The sequence below is a fragment of the Notolabrus celidotus genome, chromosome 6 (assembly GCF_009762535.1).
Source record: "Notolabrus celidotus isolate fNotCel1 chromosome 6, fNotCel1.pri, whole genome shotgun sequence".
Taxonomy (NCBI): domain Eukaryota; kingdom Metazoa; phylum Chordata; class Actinopteri; order Labriformes; family Labridae; genus Notolabrus; species Notolabrus celidotus.
In genome coordinates, this window is record NC_048277.1 from 34183208 (window position 1) to 34201353 (window position 18146).

The 18146-nt window shown below is 40.5% G+C and overlaps 1 protein-coding gene across 5 annotated transcripts in view; it reads left to right on the forward strand.

Annotated features, from left to right (window-relative positions):
* Positions 1–18146, forward strand: part of LOC117814329 (kinesin-like protein KIF21A) — a 91961-nt gene that overhangs the window by 51956 nt on the left and 21859 nt on the right. For all 5 annotated transcript variants that reach the window (XM_034685597.1, XM_034685599.1, XM_034685600.1 and 2 more), the window contains exons 12-19: positions 6167–6254; positions 9519–9633; positions 9952–10140; positions 10706–10905; positions 11587–11694; positions 13865–13933; positions 14072–14217; positions 14996–15140. In XM_034685597.1, coding sequence (XP_034541488.1) covers positions 6167–6254; positions 9519–9633; positions 9952–10140; positions 10706–10905; positions 11587–11694; positions 13865–13933; positions 14072–14217; positions 14996–15140 — 1060 coding nt within the window. The remainder of the gene's footprint in view (positions 1–6166; positions 6255–9518; positions 9634–9951; positions 10141–10705; positions 10906–11586; positions 11695–13864; positions 13934–14071; positions 14218–14995; positions 15141–18146) is intronic.

The following is an 18146-nucleotide window of genomic DNA, read 5'->3' on the forward strand; positions in this document are numbered from 1 at the left end:
TACATCTAGATCAAAACTTTGGCTTCAGTTTTAGATGTCGTGCATTGGAGGATGTGTGTTCAAATGCCTGCAGAGCTTTAGAAACAAAATGCATTTAATAGATGCATAGATAATTGTTGATTCACTGACTTTGTTTACAGTCATGAAACAACTAATAGTTTGTATGTACATTTATATCAGAAATTACAAACTTCTGAGGCTGATAAACATGAGTGAGCAAATCTTGACAGACGATCTGCAGCTCTAGAGTCAGATCCGGTTGAGTCGTGCTCGTTGAGCCGGCACGTTAAAGATGGATGAAAGGTGTCGAGCTTCCTCTGACCATTCTCCCCTCCATTCTTCCTCCCTTCCTTTGTTCATCTCTTGCTTCCTTCTCTCGTTTGACCACCCTTCACCCCTCCCTGAAGACTCCAGCTGCTGTTGGAGGAGAGAGAGAGGGAGGAAAGGGAGGAGGTGGTGGAAGAGGTTGAGGACGCCAGGTTTGTCAGAGCATCCTCCCTCCTGTCGGCCATTCCCGTTCCTTTGCTTCCTTTAATTCAGCTTTTTATTTGACTTAGGGTTGATTTCTAGCAGGTGTTACCCGCCTGGAGTGAGACTGGCTCCCATAGAAGCACTTTTCTTCCATGAACACATTTTGAAAGCCTTATTCTTTCTTTATTGTCCTCTAGCTCATCTGACCCCTCACGCTACATCCCCGCCTTTTTCACATCTTTTAATGTTTTAACTGCTTTTTTAATCGGTAATAACCCAACATGGAACTACAAAAGTGTCCTCTATGACAGATGTTCAACACAGAGTGAGGCTCATTCTGTTATGGGAAGATTCTCCTGTTCAGATTAAGTGTTGAGGTCCAGGGACGCTTTAATGCACCTGTCAGACACAAGGATAATCAAGATGCTTTATATGGAGACAGAAACACATTAAAAAGAAAAAACTAGGGGGATAATATAAACAATAAAAACATAATTGAAAACATAAAGATGAAATATTTGAAATATTAGAAGCTGTGTGTCTCATTAATTGGAAAGATGTGGGTAAACAACAATGTTTTGAGTCCTCAGGTCCTAAGGAAGGTTTTTCTCCTGGTGTTCAGCACGGAAATTAAAATCTGTTGCATGTTTTGTTTTAGTCCTGAAAATAAAATAAAGTTAATAGCCAATCTTGTTGCTGATAACCTCGTTCTACTTTGTAGGCTATAAAGAGACGTCAGAATAAAAGTGACATGCTTCAGAATCAGTTAAAAACTCCTTACTGTGCCTTTTAAGACAGAAATAATACATACACTACCAGTCAAAAGGTTTAAAACACCTTCTTATTCAAGGGTTTGTATTTATTTTAATTATTTGAAACACTGTAGATTAATACTGAAGACATCAAAACTATGAAACAACATATATGGAATTATTTAATTCACAAAAAAAGTGTTAAACAAAGCAGAATATGTTTTATATTTTAGATTCTGTAAAGTAGCCCCCTTTTTCCTTCATGACAGCTTTGCACACTCTTGGTATTCTCTCAGTCTGCTTCATGAAGTGGTCTCCTGGACTGGTTTCTAATTAACATGAGCCTTGTCAAGAGTTCATTTGTAGAATGACTTCTTAATGTGTTTGAGACCATCAGTTGTGTTGTTCAGAGGTAGGGTTAGCACACAATGGATAGTCCTATTTGACTCCTGTTGTAATCCAGATTATGGCAAAACCAGATTATTTCATAGTGTTGATGTCTTCAGTATTAATCTACAATGTTGAAAATAATTAAAATAAATACAAAACATTAAATGAGAAGGTGTGTCCAAACTTTTGACTGCTAGTGTGTATAAATTCATCCAGCCTTCAAGATTTCTGGCTTAATTTGTACATATCAGACGTTTATATTCAAGGAGAACATTGACATTTGCCAGGCAGATGTGTGTCTAACATGAGTCTGGTCCTGCTGGAGGTTTCTGCCTGTTAAAGGAAGTTTGTCCTTGCCACTGTAACTTGCTAAATGCTGCAAAGTGCTCTGCTCATGGTGGATTAAGATGAGATCAGACTGAAGGGAAGGGAGAAGAAGGGACTGGATCTGATCCTGTCTTGATATTGGGTCTTTGTTAGAAATAGAACATAGAGTACGGTCTAGACCTGCTCTGTTTGGAAAGAGTCTAGAGATGTGATTTGGGGCTATATAATAAAGATTGATTGATATTTAATGACTCTTTTGTGTAGTCCATTGTGCGTCACGTGTAGTGCTGGGAGGAGATACTTGAGGGTTGTATTTAGAGAGCAGGGAGGAGCTTGAAAGATAAAAAGAAGTGCACAAGAAAGAATCAATCTTCCATTATTATTAAAAACTGTGGTAACGCTTTATATTAACTACAACTATTATTCATGAATACATAGCAAATTATGATTAAACAAGGTAGTCACAAAGGACTTATAAGCTGCTTGTTCATGGTTTTGTGAGCTGATCTAAAGTGAGGACTTTTTATGCTTTACAAAGCATTCATTAATGAAATTGAAGACCAGCAGCACCTTAAAACACAGAAGTCACAAATATTGATTCAACAGAATAAAGAAACAGACACAACACATGCACTTAAACTTGTATTTATTAAAAGGAAACAACCTCTGTATAAAACCGCGTTTATCAAAACAACTCTTCATATGAACTTGAAATACTCTGCAACTGAAAAAGAAAATCTCTCAAACTTAAGGTGCTCACAGTGGAAAAACTCAAATAAAATATGACATATCAAATATATAAAAAGACACAGTAACATTTAAACTCTGGCTGTATAAAACCATTTGTAAACACAAGTTAAAATGCAGCTGCAAAACTGAAAAATAACTTGGAATCTGTGTTTTAAGGTGCTGCTGGTCTTAAATCTCATTAATGAATGTGCTGTGTAATAAGGTGTTCACTAACCCTTACTAAATCTTAGAATCATAACCTGTAAATGTGTTTATAACTGGTTTATAATGACCATAATAGCTCATTTGTATTTGGTGAATCCGTCATTTATAAAGTATGAACAAAGAGTTAGTTAACACATTATAGAGAGTCATATTCATGAATAATAAAACATTTATAACTGTGTTTGTACATGATATATAAATGAGTATTAATGTATGAACAATGCTTTACAGATGATGAGTTAAGTATTAGTTAATGCTTAATTAATGCTTAAAAGCGTGTAGTTAATATAAAGTGTTACCAAAACGGTGTATTGATTTAAAACATGTCACAGCGATGCACCATGAAAGGATACGTTCTAAATCCCTCTCTCCTGTGTTAATCTTTCTTTGTCATTTCGTTCTGATGCTTTTGTGCCGGCAGACCCCCTCGTCCGTGTCGCTCACCCTCTGTGTTTGGATAAAATACTTATCCAACAAACTACAGCTTTATAATTTACCTATGTTTTGCATAACCCCACCATGCTTCTTTTGCTCTTTCTGGTTTTGTTCGGACTCTGAGATTGCCTCCCTCCTTTTCTGACAAACAAACAAATACGCTGTCTTTTCCACAAACAAGTCGAAGCAGTGTAATCTGAGTGTTCAGCTGCGTCACAGCAATTAAAGATAACTCTTGAGGCTTCCTGTGAGTGTTTTGATGAATGTAAATCATGCATTTTCAGGTATTCAAAAGGCTTGTTTGATAAAAAGACAGTGTGATTCTTTGATGAAAGCTGTGCTGAGCTTTATTTTATTTCAAAAGCTGCACCGACTAAAAGAAGTGTAACTGTCTTTATTTCCCACAGACCTTTTAATGGCAGTGTTTGTCTTATTTAACCCTTGTATTATGTTGAAAAAAAATTACATTCATTATGTTGCGGGTCATTTTGACCCGTACTGTGAAAATCCACTCAAAAAAGTAAAAAAAAAAACAGGTTAAACCAATGACAACTCTAATTTATATTATATAAACATTTAGAAAAGAGACATACAATACATTTTTAATTCCAACACTATACTAAAGAACTATTTAGTTAATGTTTTTTTAGTGGCTTCATGTCTTCTCTTGTGCTCAGAGATGCATCTTTGTGCATTGTGCTCATTACAAGAACATTCTTGTTTCTCTTTGGGGCAGTATGAAACAAATGTTGCTTTCTCAGTGAAAACAAATTTTGATGATGATGATCGCTGCATTCCTTGGTTTTCATCTGATGGAGAGACAACGGCAGACTCGTCCTCTGAATCCTCCTCATCGTAGGAAAATTGACAATCTGGATCATCAATAACATTGTCCTCAGCCTCTGAAAGATCCTCTGTCTCTGAAATCTCTTCCTCTGTATCACTATCCCAGTTCAAAATCTGTGATAAAGCTTCTTCAGCTGTAATCCTTCTGGAGCTCATTTTTGGTGTATTTGTCAAAGAGATGACATGAGAACAGTGAAAAGGACAAGGGAGAGAAAGTTTCTCCTCTACACACACCTGGGTCTCTGGGTCTGAATGGCTATTCAAAGGCACCCAAAAAAAAGTACATCAAAGAGACATGTATATTTGATCAGAACAGCTAATTACTAGGGGTGCAACGATACGTGTATCTGTATCGAACCGTTCGATACAGTGGTCACGGTTCGGTACGCCCTATGAACCGAACGATACGCAATTTTATATTTATTTGATCAACTTCTGATGAGGCGCTCTGTGCTGAAAGTTCAGCGGATCTGCGCTCGACTCCTCCGGGCTGCATTGTCGAGCGCAGGTCCACTGAACTGCGCGCTCCTCCCTCATTCATTCAGTCCAAGCTGGTCACGTTTGTTTTAACTGTGCTTCATATGGAAATATATATTTCACCACACGACGTTCTGCTGGGTTCATATGTTCACGTATGTGTGTGTGAGCGCGCGCCCGCCCGCACGAGAGGGAAGCACGAGTGATCCGCTTTGGTTGCAGAGCAGAGTTGTTCCGTGGTCCTCTAGTGATGCTAGTCTGGATGATATGTTTTTAAAGTGCGTTTATGCATTACTTGTGGTCTTATACTGCATGCTCTGTAGACTTCAGCCTGATACCGGGCAGTGTTTTTCTGCCGTTACATCGGGGGCGCACCCGTCGGGTCCCGCCCCCCCTTGGAAGTCAAAGCAGAAGTGATTTAAGGTTCCCCTCTCTCATAGATCAGGTCTATACGCAGACAGACAGACAGACAGACAGACAGACAGACAGACAGACACACACGCAACCCCCCCATGCACAGCAGAACATGTGCCAGGTATAGCTGCCCCTGATACATTTAATTTAATTTAAAAACTGCTTTTGAGCTGGAACAAATGTTGGAAATTTCAATAAACTACAAGTAAAAAAAAAAGTCATGGAAATTTCTCTTTTTCTGTATCGAAAACGTATCGAACCGTGACAAAAACGTATCGAACTTAACCGAACCGTGGATTTTGAGTATCGTTGCACCCCTACTAATTACCAAGCAGCAACCTCCGGTCTAAAAATATGAGTCCAATGCGGAAGCGTTAAAAGCTGCAGTTCATCGAGGATCCGCTTGAGGCTGGCTCTGGAAGTACCGGAAGTCACATACACATGAATGGGGAAAAGACGATCTTTGCAGCATTAATAAACATGTTTACAGCCTGGTACAAAAGATGAGTGTAGTCTGAATAGCTCATTTCTCGATGTCCTCTCACTGTGAGGGGGGTGAATTCTTTTCTAATTCGGCAATTTCGAAGATATTGAGATTACCAGTCTTCCAATGAGAGGCACAGCTGCCTGTGGGAACACTGCAGCTGTTGGCTAGGAGGCTCAAAGCCCGCCTCTTTACGTCACACTGGCTCGACAGAAGCAATATGGCTGCCACAGCCGATTGGTCTCAAAACAGCTCTTCAGAAACAGATGGGTGACGTCACGGATACTACGTCCATATTTTTTACAGTCTATGCTAATTACCCATATTAAAGCGTCTGGGTCAAAATGACCCTATACATCATCTTTGTATACAAACTCCGCACAGACATTCCACTACACATCAAAGAGTCCAGATTTTACACACTAGTTCATGACCCTAGATGAGGAAAAGTCACAAAATTTCATGAAGAAAAAGAAAGGATAACCAGTACTTTGGTCAACACAAAAACTGAAAAGGGTCAAATTGACCCTTAACATAATATAAGGGTTAAAAGTATGTTCAAGTACCTGTGGAGGTAAATATGCAGCTGATTTTTGTCCATGTCTCAATATTTCAGTGCCACCAAGGAGGAAGTTCCTGACAACGATCAAGAAAAGGGGACAGAGAAGGAGATGACGGAGCGAGTCAACGAGGATGGAGAAATGGTACGAGTTCCCGTCTCCAGTTTGATCTTTTTATGAAATTCTTTATGTTTGTTATTGGACAGCAGTTTGTTTTACAGAGTATTGAGATATGAAAGAGAGAATAATGTTCATTTCCTCTGCAGTCCTCCGTTTTTAAACATTAAAGGTGACATATCATGTAAAATTGACTTTTTAACAGTTCTCTACCTGAAATATGTGTCCCTGTCTACAAACCCCCCGAAAATGAAAAAAATCCATTCTGCCCCTGTTTTGATTTCTCCACCTTTCTGTAAATGTGTGTGAAACGAGCCGTTTCAGACTTCAGTGTTTTTGTTACGTAACAACAATATCCGGTCTGTCACGGAGTCAGAGCTCGGAGCTTGTTCAGCCCATAGACTGTATAAAATAATACTGAATCCCTCCTCCGTTTTTCATTCCCTGCACAAATGTGTGCTAACAAGGAGCTTAGGAGGGAGGCATGCTAGTTGTAGGCTGTCTTAATAAACACAAAGGTCGGTTTTACTCCCCACGTCTGCAGATTTGAAGATCTAGTGGATGATTTTTATTTATCATGAAAAAGTGCTAGCGCTAGTTAGCATAGCTACAAGTCGTAGCTGTAGCTGTGTACCAAGACACACGTCGACATACTGACAAATAAAACAACAAGAAACACAGAATCTGTGACCAATCCTTCAGAAAAGGTCCCGCTGCCTCTCTGACAGAGGTCGGTTTTACTCCCCACGTCTGCAGATTTGAAGATCTAGTGGATGATTTTTATTTATCATGGATACGTGCTAGCGCTAGTTAGCATAGCCACATAGCTACATGTTCGTAGCTGTGTACCAAGACACACGTCGACGTACTGATAAATAAAACAACAAGAAACACTAAATCTGTTACCAATCCTTCAGAAAGGTCCTGCTACAGGCGCCTCTCCGTCAGGATCAGATTCTGGATCAGATTCAGAGGGTTGAAGTAACGTGATCTCTGAGCAGCCGTGTATATTCAGCCAACATGTAAACATTAGATCAACTTGCTGGACAGCCGAGGCCACACCCACTTCCTGAGGGGGCGTGGTCAGAGAGAAAACAGAGTGTTCTGAGGAGGGCTGAAGAAGAGGGCTTTTCAGGCAGACCAAAATCTGATTTCAAAGTGTTTTTTTGGGCATAAACTTTAAAGACATGTTTTGGGGACCTCTTAGACCAATATATATTGATGAAAAAAGTGTGATATGTCACCTTTAACTAAATACAACCTTGGGGAGACAATATGTTTACATTCAAGTGAGCCAGAAGCATTTCAGGGAGAGATAAGAGGGTTGCAAAGGGGTGGAAAATTTCTGGTAAATTTCCGTGGCATGTTAAGCTTGGGAATTTTGGAAATATTCCAAATTGGAAACTTTTCATGGGAATTAACTGAGAATTGAGGGTAATTAATGGAAAGGTATCATATCCAAGCATACATATTTTTTCTTTATGAGCAGACATCCATCCAAAACAATACATTTAAAACAGATGTATTTGTAAGTAGAACTTTATCAAGTGTTAAATATTCATTGAAGAACAAAAACATGAATGTTGAGATAAATATTACTCACCCCCCCCCCGACCCAACCCATTCAAAAATTAACATAAGTGCAATTCCAACAAAGTCCCATTCAACATGCAAATAAAAAAGCATCTTCCCTCAAGCTTCTCAAGCCTCTGCAGGATTCTAGAAATCATCTGTGCTTCATGTGATGGAGGAATGCACAGTGCATGTAGGGGGCGTGGTCTCAATAGTAAGCAGTGTGTGCATGTAATTGAGGAATAATTCAACTGTCCTTGCATGAAATCTGGTTGTTTTAGTCAGGATTATGCTAAAATATATTTTCCCCAACTATATTTAAGTTCCCCTTTAGTTCCCATTAAAGCTGGGGTTGGTAGTCTCGGAAAACCAGCATGAATTTGAATGTAGCTTTTCCTCATGACTCCGTCTAACCCCTCCCCTCCTCCCTCGGAGCTCCTCCAAAACGACGCCCCCCCCGCTCACATGCACGAGCGCCGCTGATTCTCGACCATATGATCGTGACTGATTCAAAACCGGTCCTCACCAAAACATTATCATAGTGAAAGTTAAAAACACAAACAAACATGGCTGCTGTTAGTACTCACAACTGTCATGCTAGCATTATCCAGTTGTACCGGTGACACGATATCAGGAGTTAAGTTATAACACATGTATAATACTGTAACAGCTCTACTGTTTGTTAAACCTGTTCAGTGTAGATGTTCTTAATTCCTACAGTACTGACGGTCAGTGAAGGCATCAGGAGAGGTGTAGAGTGTGCGAGTGGGAGAGAGGAGAGACAAGAGGAGAAGTTCTTCATTCATTCAAACATTGATTGTTGTTTTGTTGGTTGGCGGGATCACGGCCGACAGTGACCGGTTATTAAAGATCAACGTGTTCACGAATCGGCTCGTCATCACTACAGCGTCCGGACAGACGCTACAATAAATATATATTTTCTGTAGGACTTACTGAACGTCATTAATTATTCTGCTTGTTGGTGAGAGCTTTTTAGACTCTGATCCGGACTACAGTCCTGAGCAAAGCACCTCATCAGGTCAGAGGGGACAGGCCCGAGGACGAGCGAGAGGGGCAGTAAATAGAGTCAGGGGAAGTAGAGGCAGGAGACGGGGACTCGGAGGAGTGAACGCCGGGGAAATGTACGCGCAGGAGGAGGGCAGAGCGACAGGACGGGATTTGATTGGTTTAAAATTTGGGGAGCCAAAAAACGGTGATTGGTTGGTGTTTTCCCAGGTTTACTCCGGCTGTAGATAGCAGCTTTTTTTCACTCTTTTTTAAGAACACATTATGTATTGATTACCATCAGGACATAAAGATCATTTTAACCAGTATGACAAAAAGTGTATCTAAATCTGATTACCAACCCCAGCTTTAAGAGCCAACCTTCAATTTAGTAAATTCCTGGTTTAATCCCATTTATCAAACACTTCCATCCAAAATCACGCCATACATGAGAATTGGTACCTTTCCACTGGAGTTTCCACACATCTAACCAAACCTCATTTGGTATCAACAAATGACCCTCTTTCCCCCATTTCTCTTTAACACATCCTGTGGTTTGTGGTTTCTTTATCATAAATCCCTTATAAACCCTTTATTTGAGTCATTTTGGTAAGCACTTATAAATAGTCTCAAAATTGGATCATCAAAGTCTGTTCCAGTTTGATCTTGTATATGAACGTTTCCAGAAGACAATAAAATATTGGTTTCTTTTAGGAGGTCCAGGAAGGCAGCGACCATGAGGAGGCAGAGGAGGAAGAGGACGAGGACGAAGAGGAGATGGATGTGGAGGAGAGCTCAGATGATTCTGACTCAGAGTCGGATGAAAAAGGTGAGGGACAGCGTGTGGTCTTCATCACTTATTCACCTTGAGAGGATGATTATCCACAAGGGGGAGCTGTTGCACCTCATGATGTCACTCCTACTTTTAGTCCTGCACAGTTCTGATGTTCTCACAGCAGATGCATCAAAATTTGGGTGTGTAGTAATCTGAAAACAAAAACAAAACATGCCAGGAATGGAAAGTACAAGCAAAAAGTGAAATAACACATGCAACAAAATAAAGAAAGACTTAAAATAAGTGCATCAACGGGTCTTAAAGTAACAGTCAGTTTGTGTCTACATGATTCTGATCCTGTGTGTCAAACAGAGAACTTCCAGGCCGACCTGGCCAACATCACCTGCGAGATCGCCATCAAGCAGAAGCTGATCGACGAGCTGGAGAACAGCCAGCGGCGTCTGCACACGCTCAAACAGCAGTACGAGCAGAAGCTGATGATGCTGCAGTGCAAGATCCGGGACACCCAGCTGGAGCGGGACCGCGTGCTCCACAACATGAGTAAGAGAGGGGTTGAATCATAAGTCACCCAGAGAGAACAGCATTATTTTTATACTGTACCACATTTTTACAGTCGTGTTCAGACACACTGACTGAATATGATCGGTGGGTTTCACTTTAAACACTCGTATCAGGTTATTTCAGTCTTAAAGAGGTGTATATTTTCACTCTCTCTTGACCTACTTTTGGTTTGATGTATTTTTATCTCACCCGCATGATTCATCAGAGTTTTAGTACCTTAGAAATCTAAAGAAAATCAGCCGAATGCCTCAGACTGTATGTTCTTCAGAGAGTCCTTTAAAGTCACCTGTTAGATATCTCCTCCTGCAGACAGTCGATGACAGCTGCATTCATGTTTATCAGCACTAATGGATCAAAGCTGAAGCAGAGTTTAAAGCATGCAGGAGAATAAAAGTGTTTTTAAAACAGCCGGAGATCAAGGTCTCTGACTTTTAGACCTATTAGAGTAAAAATGATTCAGTTCTGTCACATTTAAAGACGTCTGCAGAGTGACTGCATTAAATCTCTTTATGCTAATCATTTTTTTTGTCTCCTAAACTTTCAGCGTCAGTCGAAAGCGGCACAGAAGACAAGTCTCGTAAAATCAAGGCAGAGTACGAGAAGAAGCTGAGCGTCATGAACAAAGAGATGCAGAAGCTTCAGTCGGCTCAGAAGGAGCACGCACGCCTCCTGAAGAACCAATCACAGTACGAGAAGCAGCTGAGGAAGCTGCAGATGGACGTGGCCGAGATGAAGAAGACTAAGGTATGATTGGATGAGTACTGTGTAGTTTAATACTTCTTTAGGAGCCGGTTAAGTGAAGAGGTTTGATTCTTTCACTCATATACAGAAGTCACAGTCCTCAGCAGTGACCCAGGTTTGATTCTGAGCCTCTACATATCATCCTTTATTATCCCGTCCCAATATTATCTGTGCAGTCTGGAGTCAATCATTAGACTTTTGGTTTTGGGGGGTAAACCAGCTGCTGCAATAATAGAGGCTTGATGAAATAAAAGCGTCTCAAATCGTCTCTATGTCTTTAAAAGTTGAGATGAATCAAACTTTAGAAATATTTCTAAACGATAAAAACATGATTCTACATTTTTATTTGTGCTGCTCTGAATTTAAGATTCTGTAAAACCAGACTGCCATGATTCATTGCAGCAGGTGTTGACGAACCTCCTGGATCTATGTGCATGATCTATCACATATTGATTCCTTCAAAAAGTCAATCTAATCTCTTTGTAAATACGATGACTGCTGGTCAATCCTCCTTTTTTCCATTCTCTCCAACCCCACTTTAGACAGAAGAAAGACCAATGTGTTATTAATGAACCTGAAGGTGACACAGGGCTTGGGCAGTTTTGGTCCAGATAAAGTGTTTGACATTTCAGCTCAAGCCAAATGTGAGTATGTTGTTTGATCTTTCATGTTTTATCGTTCCAGGTTCGTCTCATGAAGCAGATGAAGGAGCAGCAGGAGAAGAACAGGATGAACGAGTCTCGCAGAAACAGAGAGATAGCTTCCTTGAAGAAAGACCAGCGCAAGCAAGAGGTCAGTGACATCAGTAACATCAGTAGCATCATCATAAGATAAGATAAGATAAGATATTACTTTATTGATCCCTCGGGGGGGAAATTCAGTTGTTACAGCAACCCAGACATGAGTACAATCAAGAAAGAAGTTTCAATAAGTACAAAAAAGTACAAAAAAGTACAAATAAGTACAAAATAAGTACAAAATAAGTACAAAATAAAAATAAAAATAAGTAAAATAAAATAGATAAATAAAGCTAGAGTACAATTTAGATATATACAATGTTACAAATAGTATTAAAAAAAATGATTCAGTAGTGACAGGCCACTTGTCAGTGGTCAGCATGGTGCAGTCTGTGGCCTCCGTTACTGTTCAACAGTCTGATGGCGGTGGGCACAAAGGAGCGCCTGAAGCGTTCAGTCTTGCACCGTGGTGGAATGATGCGCTGACTGAACGAGCTCCCCATCAGCCACAGCTCATCATGGAGAGGGTGAGAGGGGTTGTCCAGGATGGCTCGCAGTTTGTCCATCGAACCTCCTCTCAGCCACTGACTCCAGACTGTCCAGTTCTAGACCAACCACAGAGCGGGCCTTCTTTACCAGCTTGTTGATATACGTCGATACCATCAATTCAGGGCGTTGCATCATGACCCACATCCCACTTCATAATATAAATCCTTTCAAATCCAGATGATGCTACATATCAGAGTATGAAGTTAAAGTTTTTTTTAATTGGAAAATGTTGCAAACTTTCTAAAAAGCATGTAGTGAATGTTGGATATCATGCATAAAGTATAAACACAATTCTTGATGACATACTGACTTGTAATGCCAACACTGATGCCATTAGCAAAAAGGCCAATCAGAGACTTTTTTTCTTGAGGAAGCTGAGGAGTTTAATGTTGATAGATCACTTTTAAAAATATTGTATTCATCTTTTATTGAGTCTATTTTAACTTTTACAATGACCTCTTGGTTTGGTAACTGCAGCACTTTTAACAAAAACAAGGCTGGGTTATGTCGTCAAAGTCTGCTGAGAGATCGTTGGCGTTAATCTTAATGATCTTGGTCATCTTTATCAAGTTAGAGCCACTCAGAAGGAAAAGGCCATCCTTGAAGACCCTCACAACCCCCTTTGTTCAGAGTTTAGACTCTTGCCAACAGGGAGGGGGTTCACTTATACTAGGAGGGCCAGATCTGACAGGTATCTTAGATGTTCTTTATATATTGTGTATTGTTTATTGTTTGTTTTGTCGAGTACTTTTTATGTTAAGTCTGTTTTATTATTGTTACATTTGTAAGGTGATCTTGAGTTTCCTGAAAGGCGCCCATAAATAAAATGTATTATGATTATCATTATCATTATCACTGACGTTTAAATGCTTAAAGGCCCTGTGAGGAGTTTTGAACTGGCTGAGAAACAGACTGAAAATGATACTGATGCCTCTTTATGACCTTCAGCAGCAAACAAGACCATCAGCAACAACACTGACACCTTCTCTGTTGTCATTTTAATGCATGAAACCGCCCGGGGGGGTAGGTGTCAGACCAGATGATGGACATCCCTCTTCAGAAACAGCCTTTATTTGACTGTTTTCATGGAAAATAATCACATTGCCTGATAAAGTTGACTGTTAAAAGACAACAGGGTGAGGTTTTTGTTGAAAACACTACTTTTGCATGTATAGGAAAAGAGATAAGAGGTGTCACTTTGTCCACAAGGGGGGCGCCAGAATCGATACAAAACAAAAGCTTTAAAAAGTCAGCTTGATTAAAATGAATTCTTCTTAATTATAATAAAACACATAAAACATGATGACAGGTGTTCCACAAAAGCAGAACAAAGAAAGAATCCAATAAAATGAGGAGGAAGAACTTCATAAAAAGATTATTATTGCTAAATTAAATCAAATAGAGAACACCTGAAGTTTTTACCTTCTTATTGCAAAGTTCACATAAAGTTTTCTATGGAATATAACAAGATTAGACTATAACTGTAAAGAATATATGAAGAAAGTTTAGTTGCTTGCCTTAATTCTTGCTGGGAGGGTAAAATAAAATGTAGTTATGGACTAAGTCTGTTGATATGAATGGTTAAAGTCTTAATTCTTTGTCCCTGCAAGACTTTTTAATCATGTTGCACAGTTCTAGATTTGAATATTGAAATTGTTGCTCCTGTGTCGTTGCAGCACCAACTGAAGTTACTGGAGGCCCAGAAAAGACAGCAGGAGCTCATTCTGCGCAGAAAGACTGAGGAGGTGAGCGTCAGCAGCAGATGGATGTGTTCATGCATTATGCATGCAGGAATACTTCCTCTACATTATGCATACAGAAATACACGTGGTGTTCATTCAGTGCCGGGCTACTCTCACTTTTCTGTTCACCGTGTGTGACAGGTGACGGCTCTGAGGAGGCAGGCCAGGCCCACCTCAGGTAAAGTCATCAGGAAGGTCAATCTGTCGGATTCAGTGCAGGACTCTCCTCACAGACCTCCATCTGGACGCATGTACTCCTCGGGCAACGCTGCTCCCAATGGCACCCGGTGAGTCTGTGTGGGCAAGCAGGGTCGGCACAAACATTGAGTTCCTCTAAATCAGCATTTCAAACCTAAGAAGGCTTCGGCCCCCTTTCAAATCTCAAGATATTCAGGTGTAAAACAAAGCTTCCAATCATATAAACATACATATTTTTTATAGTGTATTTTTGATTCACAGACAAAAGAAAAGAAAGCCATTAAGGATACTTACACATGCACATTTTGAACACCAATAAAAAGGAGCTGTAATAGTTATAAAACAGAAAACTGATGACTTCATCTTTTTATTTTTAAGACTTGTAATCTCCTCCAGTCCCTTACATTCTCCTATATATCTCTCTTTACAAATTCCCCACTAAGATGTAGGAAGTTCATGCATAATGCAGCATCAAATTTAAACTCAGACCCCCCTGGAACAATTTTAAGATCTCACTTCATCATCAACCCTCATATAAGACGATCATCAAGGTTTCCTTCATTTACAGTGATGTTGAGATACAGAAGTGTCGATCTTAACAGTCTGTTATTAATAATTCATGTACTAAAGGCAGATTTTGTAAGTGTGGAAGCATCAGCATGTCTTTAGATGATAACACCTTTCTTACAGCGAAGAGGAAAGATGGATCTGTTTGTGTGAAAACATGTTTTTGCCAAAGTGTGCTCATAAGGTTTACCATGTGTTATATAAGTGTAAATCATTCATGGTGTTTCTACACTAACATCCCTGACTGTGCTTCAATGAGTCAGTCAAAGTATACTCCACTGACTGATACCTTGTGTGCAGGCTCTCCTACAGACGGACAGCCGGTCTTTATTCCACTAGAATAGCTCGCAATAAATGGCAGTCTCTGGAGCGACGGGTCTCTGACATCATCATGCAGCGGATGACCATCTCCAACATGGAGGCCGACATGAACCGCCTCCTCAAGGTAAATAATAATAATAATATAATAATACATTTTATTTATATAGTGCTTTTCACAGAACTCAAAGACACTTCACAAATAGCACACAATAAAAGAAACAAGTTAAAAACACAGTGGAAATAAAAACATTAACAGTGAAAGCAGTTCTGAAGAGGTGTGTTTTGAGGTGGGATTTGAATGTTTGTAGGTCAGTGGAGTTGCGTATGTGTGTGGGGAGGGAGTTCCAGAGGGCAGGGGCAGCAATGGAGTAAGCCCTATCGCCCCAGGTTCGGTGCTTGGTCCTACAGGGGTGGGGAGAGGAGGTTTTCATCAGAGGAGCGGAGAGCACGGGAGGGGTTGTGAGGGTGAAGCAGGTCAGATAGGAGGGGGCCAGGTGATGGAGGGCTTTGAAGTGAATGCGTTGGGGGACAGGAAGCCAGTGGAGGTTTTGGAGGACAGGGGTGATGTGATCACGGGAACGGGAGTGAGTGAGTAGGCGGGCAGCTGAGTTCTGGATGTACTGGAGTTTATTGAGGACTTTGGATGATGAACCATATAAGATGCTGTTACAGTAGTCAATTCTGGAGGTGATGAAAGCATGGATCAGGGTTTCAGCTGCAGCGAAGGAGAGTAGTGGGCGGAGTCGGGCGATGTTTTTCAGGTGAAAGAAGGCGGTTTTGGTGATGTTAGTGACATGTTTTTCAAAGGTGAGGTTGGTGTCAAAAATTAGACCGAGGTTTCTGACATGGGTTGATGGAGTCAGAGTGGTGTTATCAAATGTGAGGGAGAAGTTTTGGGTGGTTGTGGTGAGGGATTTGGGTCCGATGATGATGATATCTGATTTGTCGCAGTTTAGTTGAAGGAAGTTTTTTTGCATCCAGGTTTTAATTTCGGTAAGACAGTCAGTGAGTGTGGTGAGGGTTGCGGAGGTGATGGATTTGGTGGAGATGTAAATTAGGACGTCGTCGGCATAACTGTGAAAATGGAAACCATGTTTGCGTATGATGTGATTAAGGGGGAGCATGTAGAGAATGAATAGCAGAGGACCAAGCACCGAACCCTGGGGGACGCCTTGTGACAGAGGGGCAGTGGAGGAGGAGCAGTTGTTGATATGGATGAACTGTTGTCTGTCAGAGAGGTATGATTTTAACCAGGAAAGGGCAGTGCCAGTTATATTGAGGTGGGATTCCAGGCGGGAGAGGAGGATGGTGTGGTTTATGGAGTCAAAAGCTGCGGTGAGGTCCAGAAGGATGAGGATGTTGAGATGGCCAGAGTCTGTAGATAGGAGGAGGTCGTTGGTGATTTTAAGGAGAGCTGTTTCGGTGCTGTGATGGGTGCGGAATCCGGATTGAAATGGTTCAAACAGGTCATTGGAGTTGAGGTGCGATTTGATTTGTGCAGAAACAACACGTTCCAGAATTTTTGACAGAAAGGGAAGATTTGAAATGGGCCGGAAATTTGACATAATGTTTGGGTCAAGTCCAGGTTTTTTGAGGATGGGCGTGACGACGGCAGCTACAGTCGTATTTTATTACACTAATGTAGAAGTTTGTCTGTTGATTTAAGTACAAAAGTGGGTTATGACTAAATTGCGGATTTAAAGAAAATAGTCCTAGTGATTCCTCGGCACGATGGATTCTTATCTGCCTGTTTTGGTGGTTTTAACATGAACCTGTCCTCATTCAGCTCTCCTTACTCTCTGAGCTCTGCGGTTCACACACCTTTAAGAATAAACAAATGTCACAACTTTGAATCCTGCTGCTATCATCACCACCGTTCATGGTTTAAGTTTCTTTGTAGAGATCTGTAACCTAAAGTTTCTCTCACCTGATCCACTCCTTGATCATATTGCTGGACAGGATCCAGATATGAAAATGTCCATAGCCTGCTGATTTAGCATGCTAACCGAAACTAGGTCTGTTTTTGAAACCGCCTACTATACTAGCAGTATGTACTGATTTGGTGAATATTCAGTATGTAGTATGCGAACAAGAGCAAAATCTGCAGTTTGCCAAAACTACCCGGATGTCGTACTGATTCAGGAAAATGTCTCAGTATGCATCGGATCAGTCTACCTCACGTACTGTTTCCCACAATGCACAGCGCTTACGTTCTCCTTCTTTTTTTTTGCGTATATGATGGGGGCACTTTGTTTTTAGGTGCCGTGAAAATTGTCAAATTCAATATAAACCATTTCTTAACTTTTTAAATCATAAATAGATGCTAAAGAAACAGTTTGCTATCAGCTTGGACGTCGTTTACTTCCGCTTTCCGAAACCGGAAATCCAGCAACACCTGGCTCAGCATCCTGCAGAACAGATCCAACAGAACAGTCATACTACATACTATCTTCGAACGCAGTATGTAGTATGCAGCATGTAATGCATACTGCCTCTGGTGTTACTCATGTTAGTGAAAGTTAATAACCGTGGTCTAAAGGTTTTGACCAATCAGAATCAAGCATCTTAAGAAAGCTGGGTAATAAGAATATATAACACCCAAATTACAAAACCACAACAAGAGGACATACAGCCTGCACACAACCACTCTACTACAAAGTCTGCACATTATTTTGAGTAGTTCTTGTGCTACATTTGATCCATCCTCTCTGTTAGGCCTGTAGAGCTATGTGACTGAAATAGCAGTATACATGTGTATGGGTAATTATGATACACATGCATGATTTTGCATGACATTCTCAGTTGAATCAATATGTTTTGGCTTTAGATTTCCTGAGAAGATTCAGTGGGTGTCTGTGAAGGCTGTTAAAATGTATGTGTTATTTGCAGCCGATGAGAACTGAAGGAGAACACGCTGCTAAATCCTGACATTGGAGGAGGCTTTAATCACTTCATCATCATCTGTTGTGTGATTCATCATCATCATCATCATCATCATGCACAATCTAAATATAACCCGACTCTAGTCTGTGCTGTAGAAGTCTTTTACTTACTGTTTTACTATTTTGGAATAAACAAACGCAAGACTTTGCTTGTTTCTCTTTACTGTACGACTGCAAGCTGGGAATCT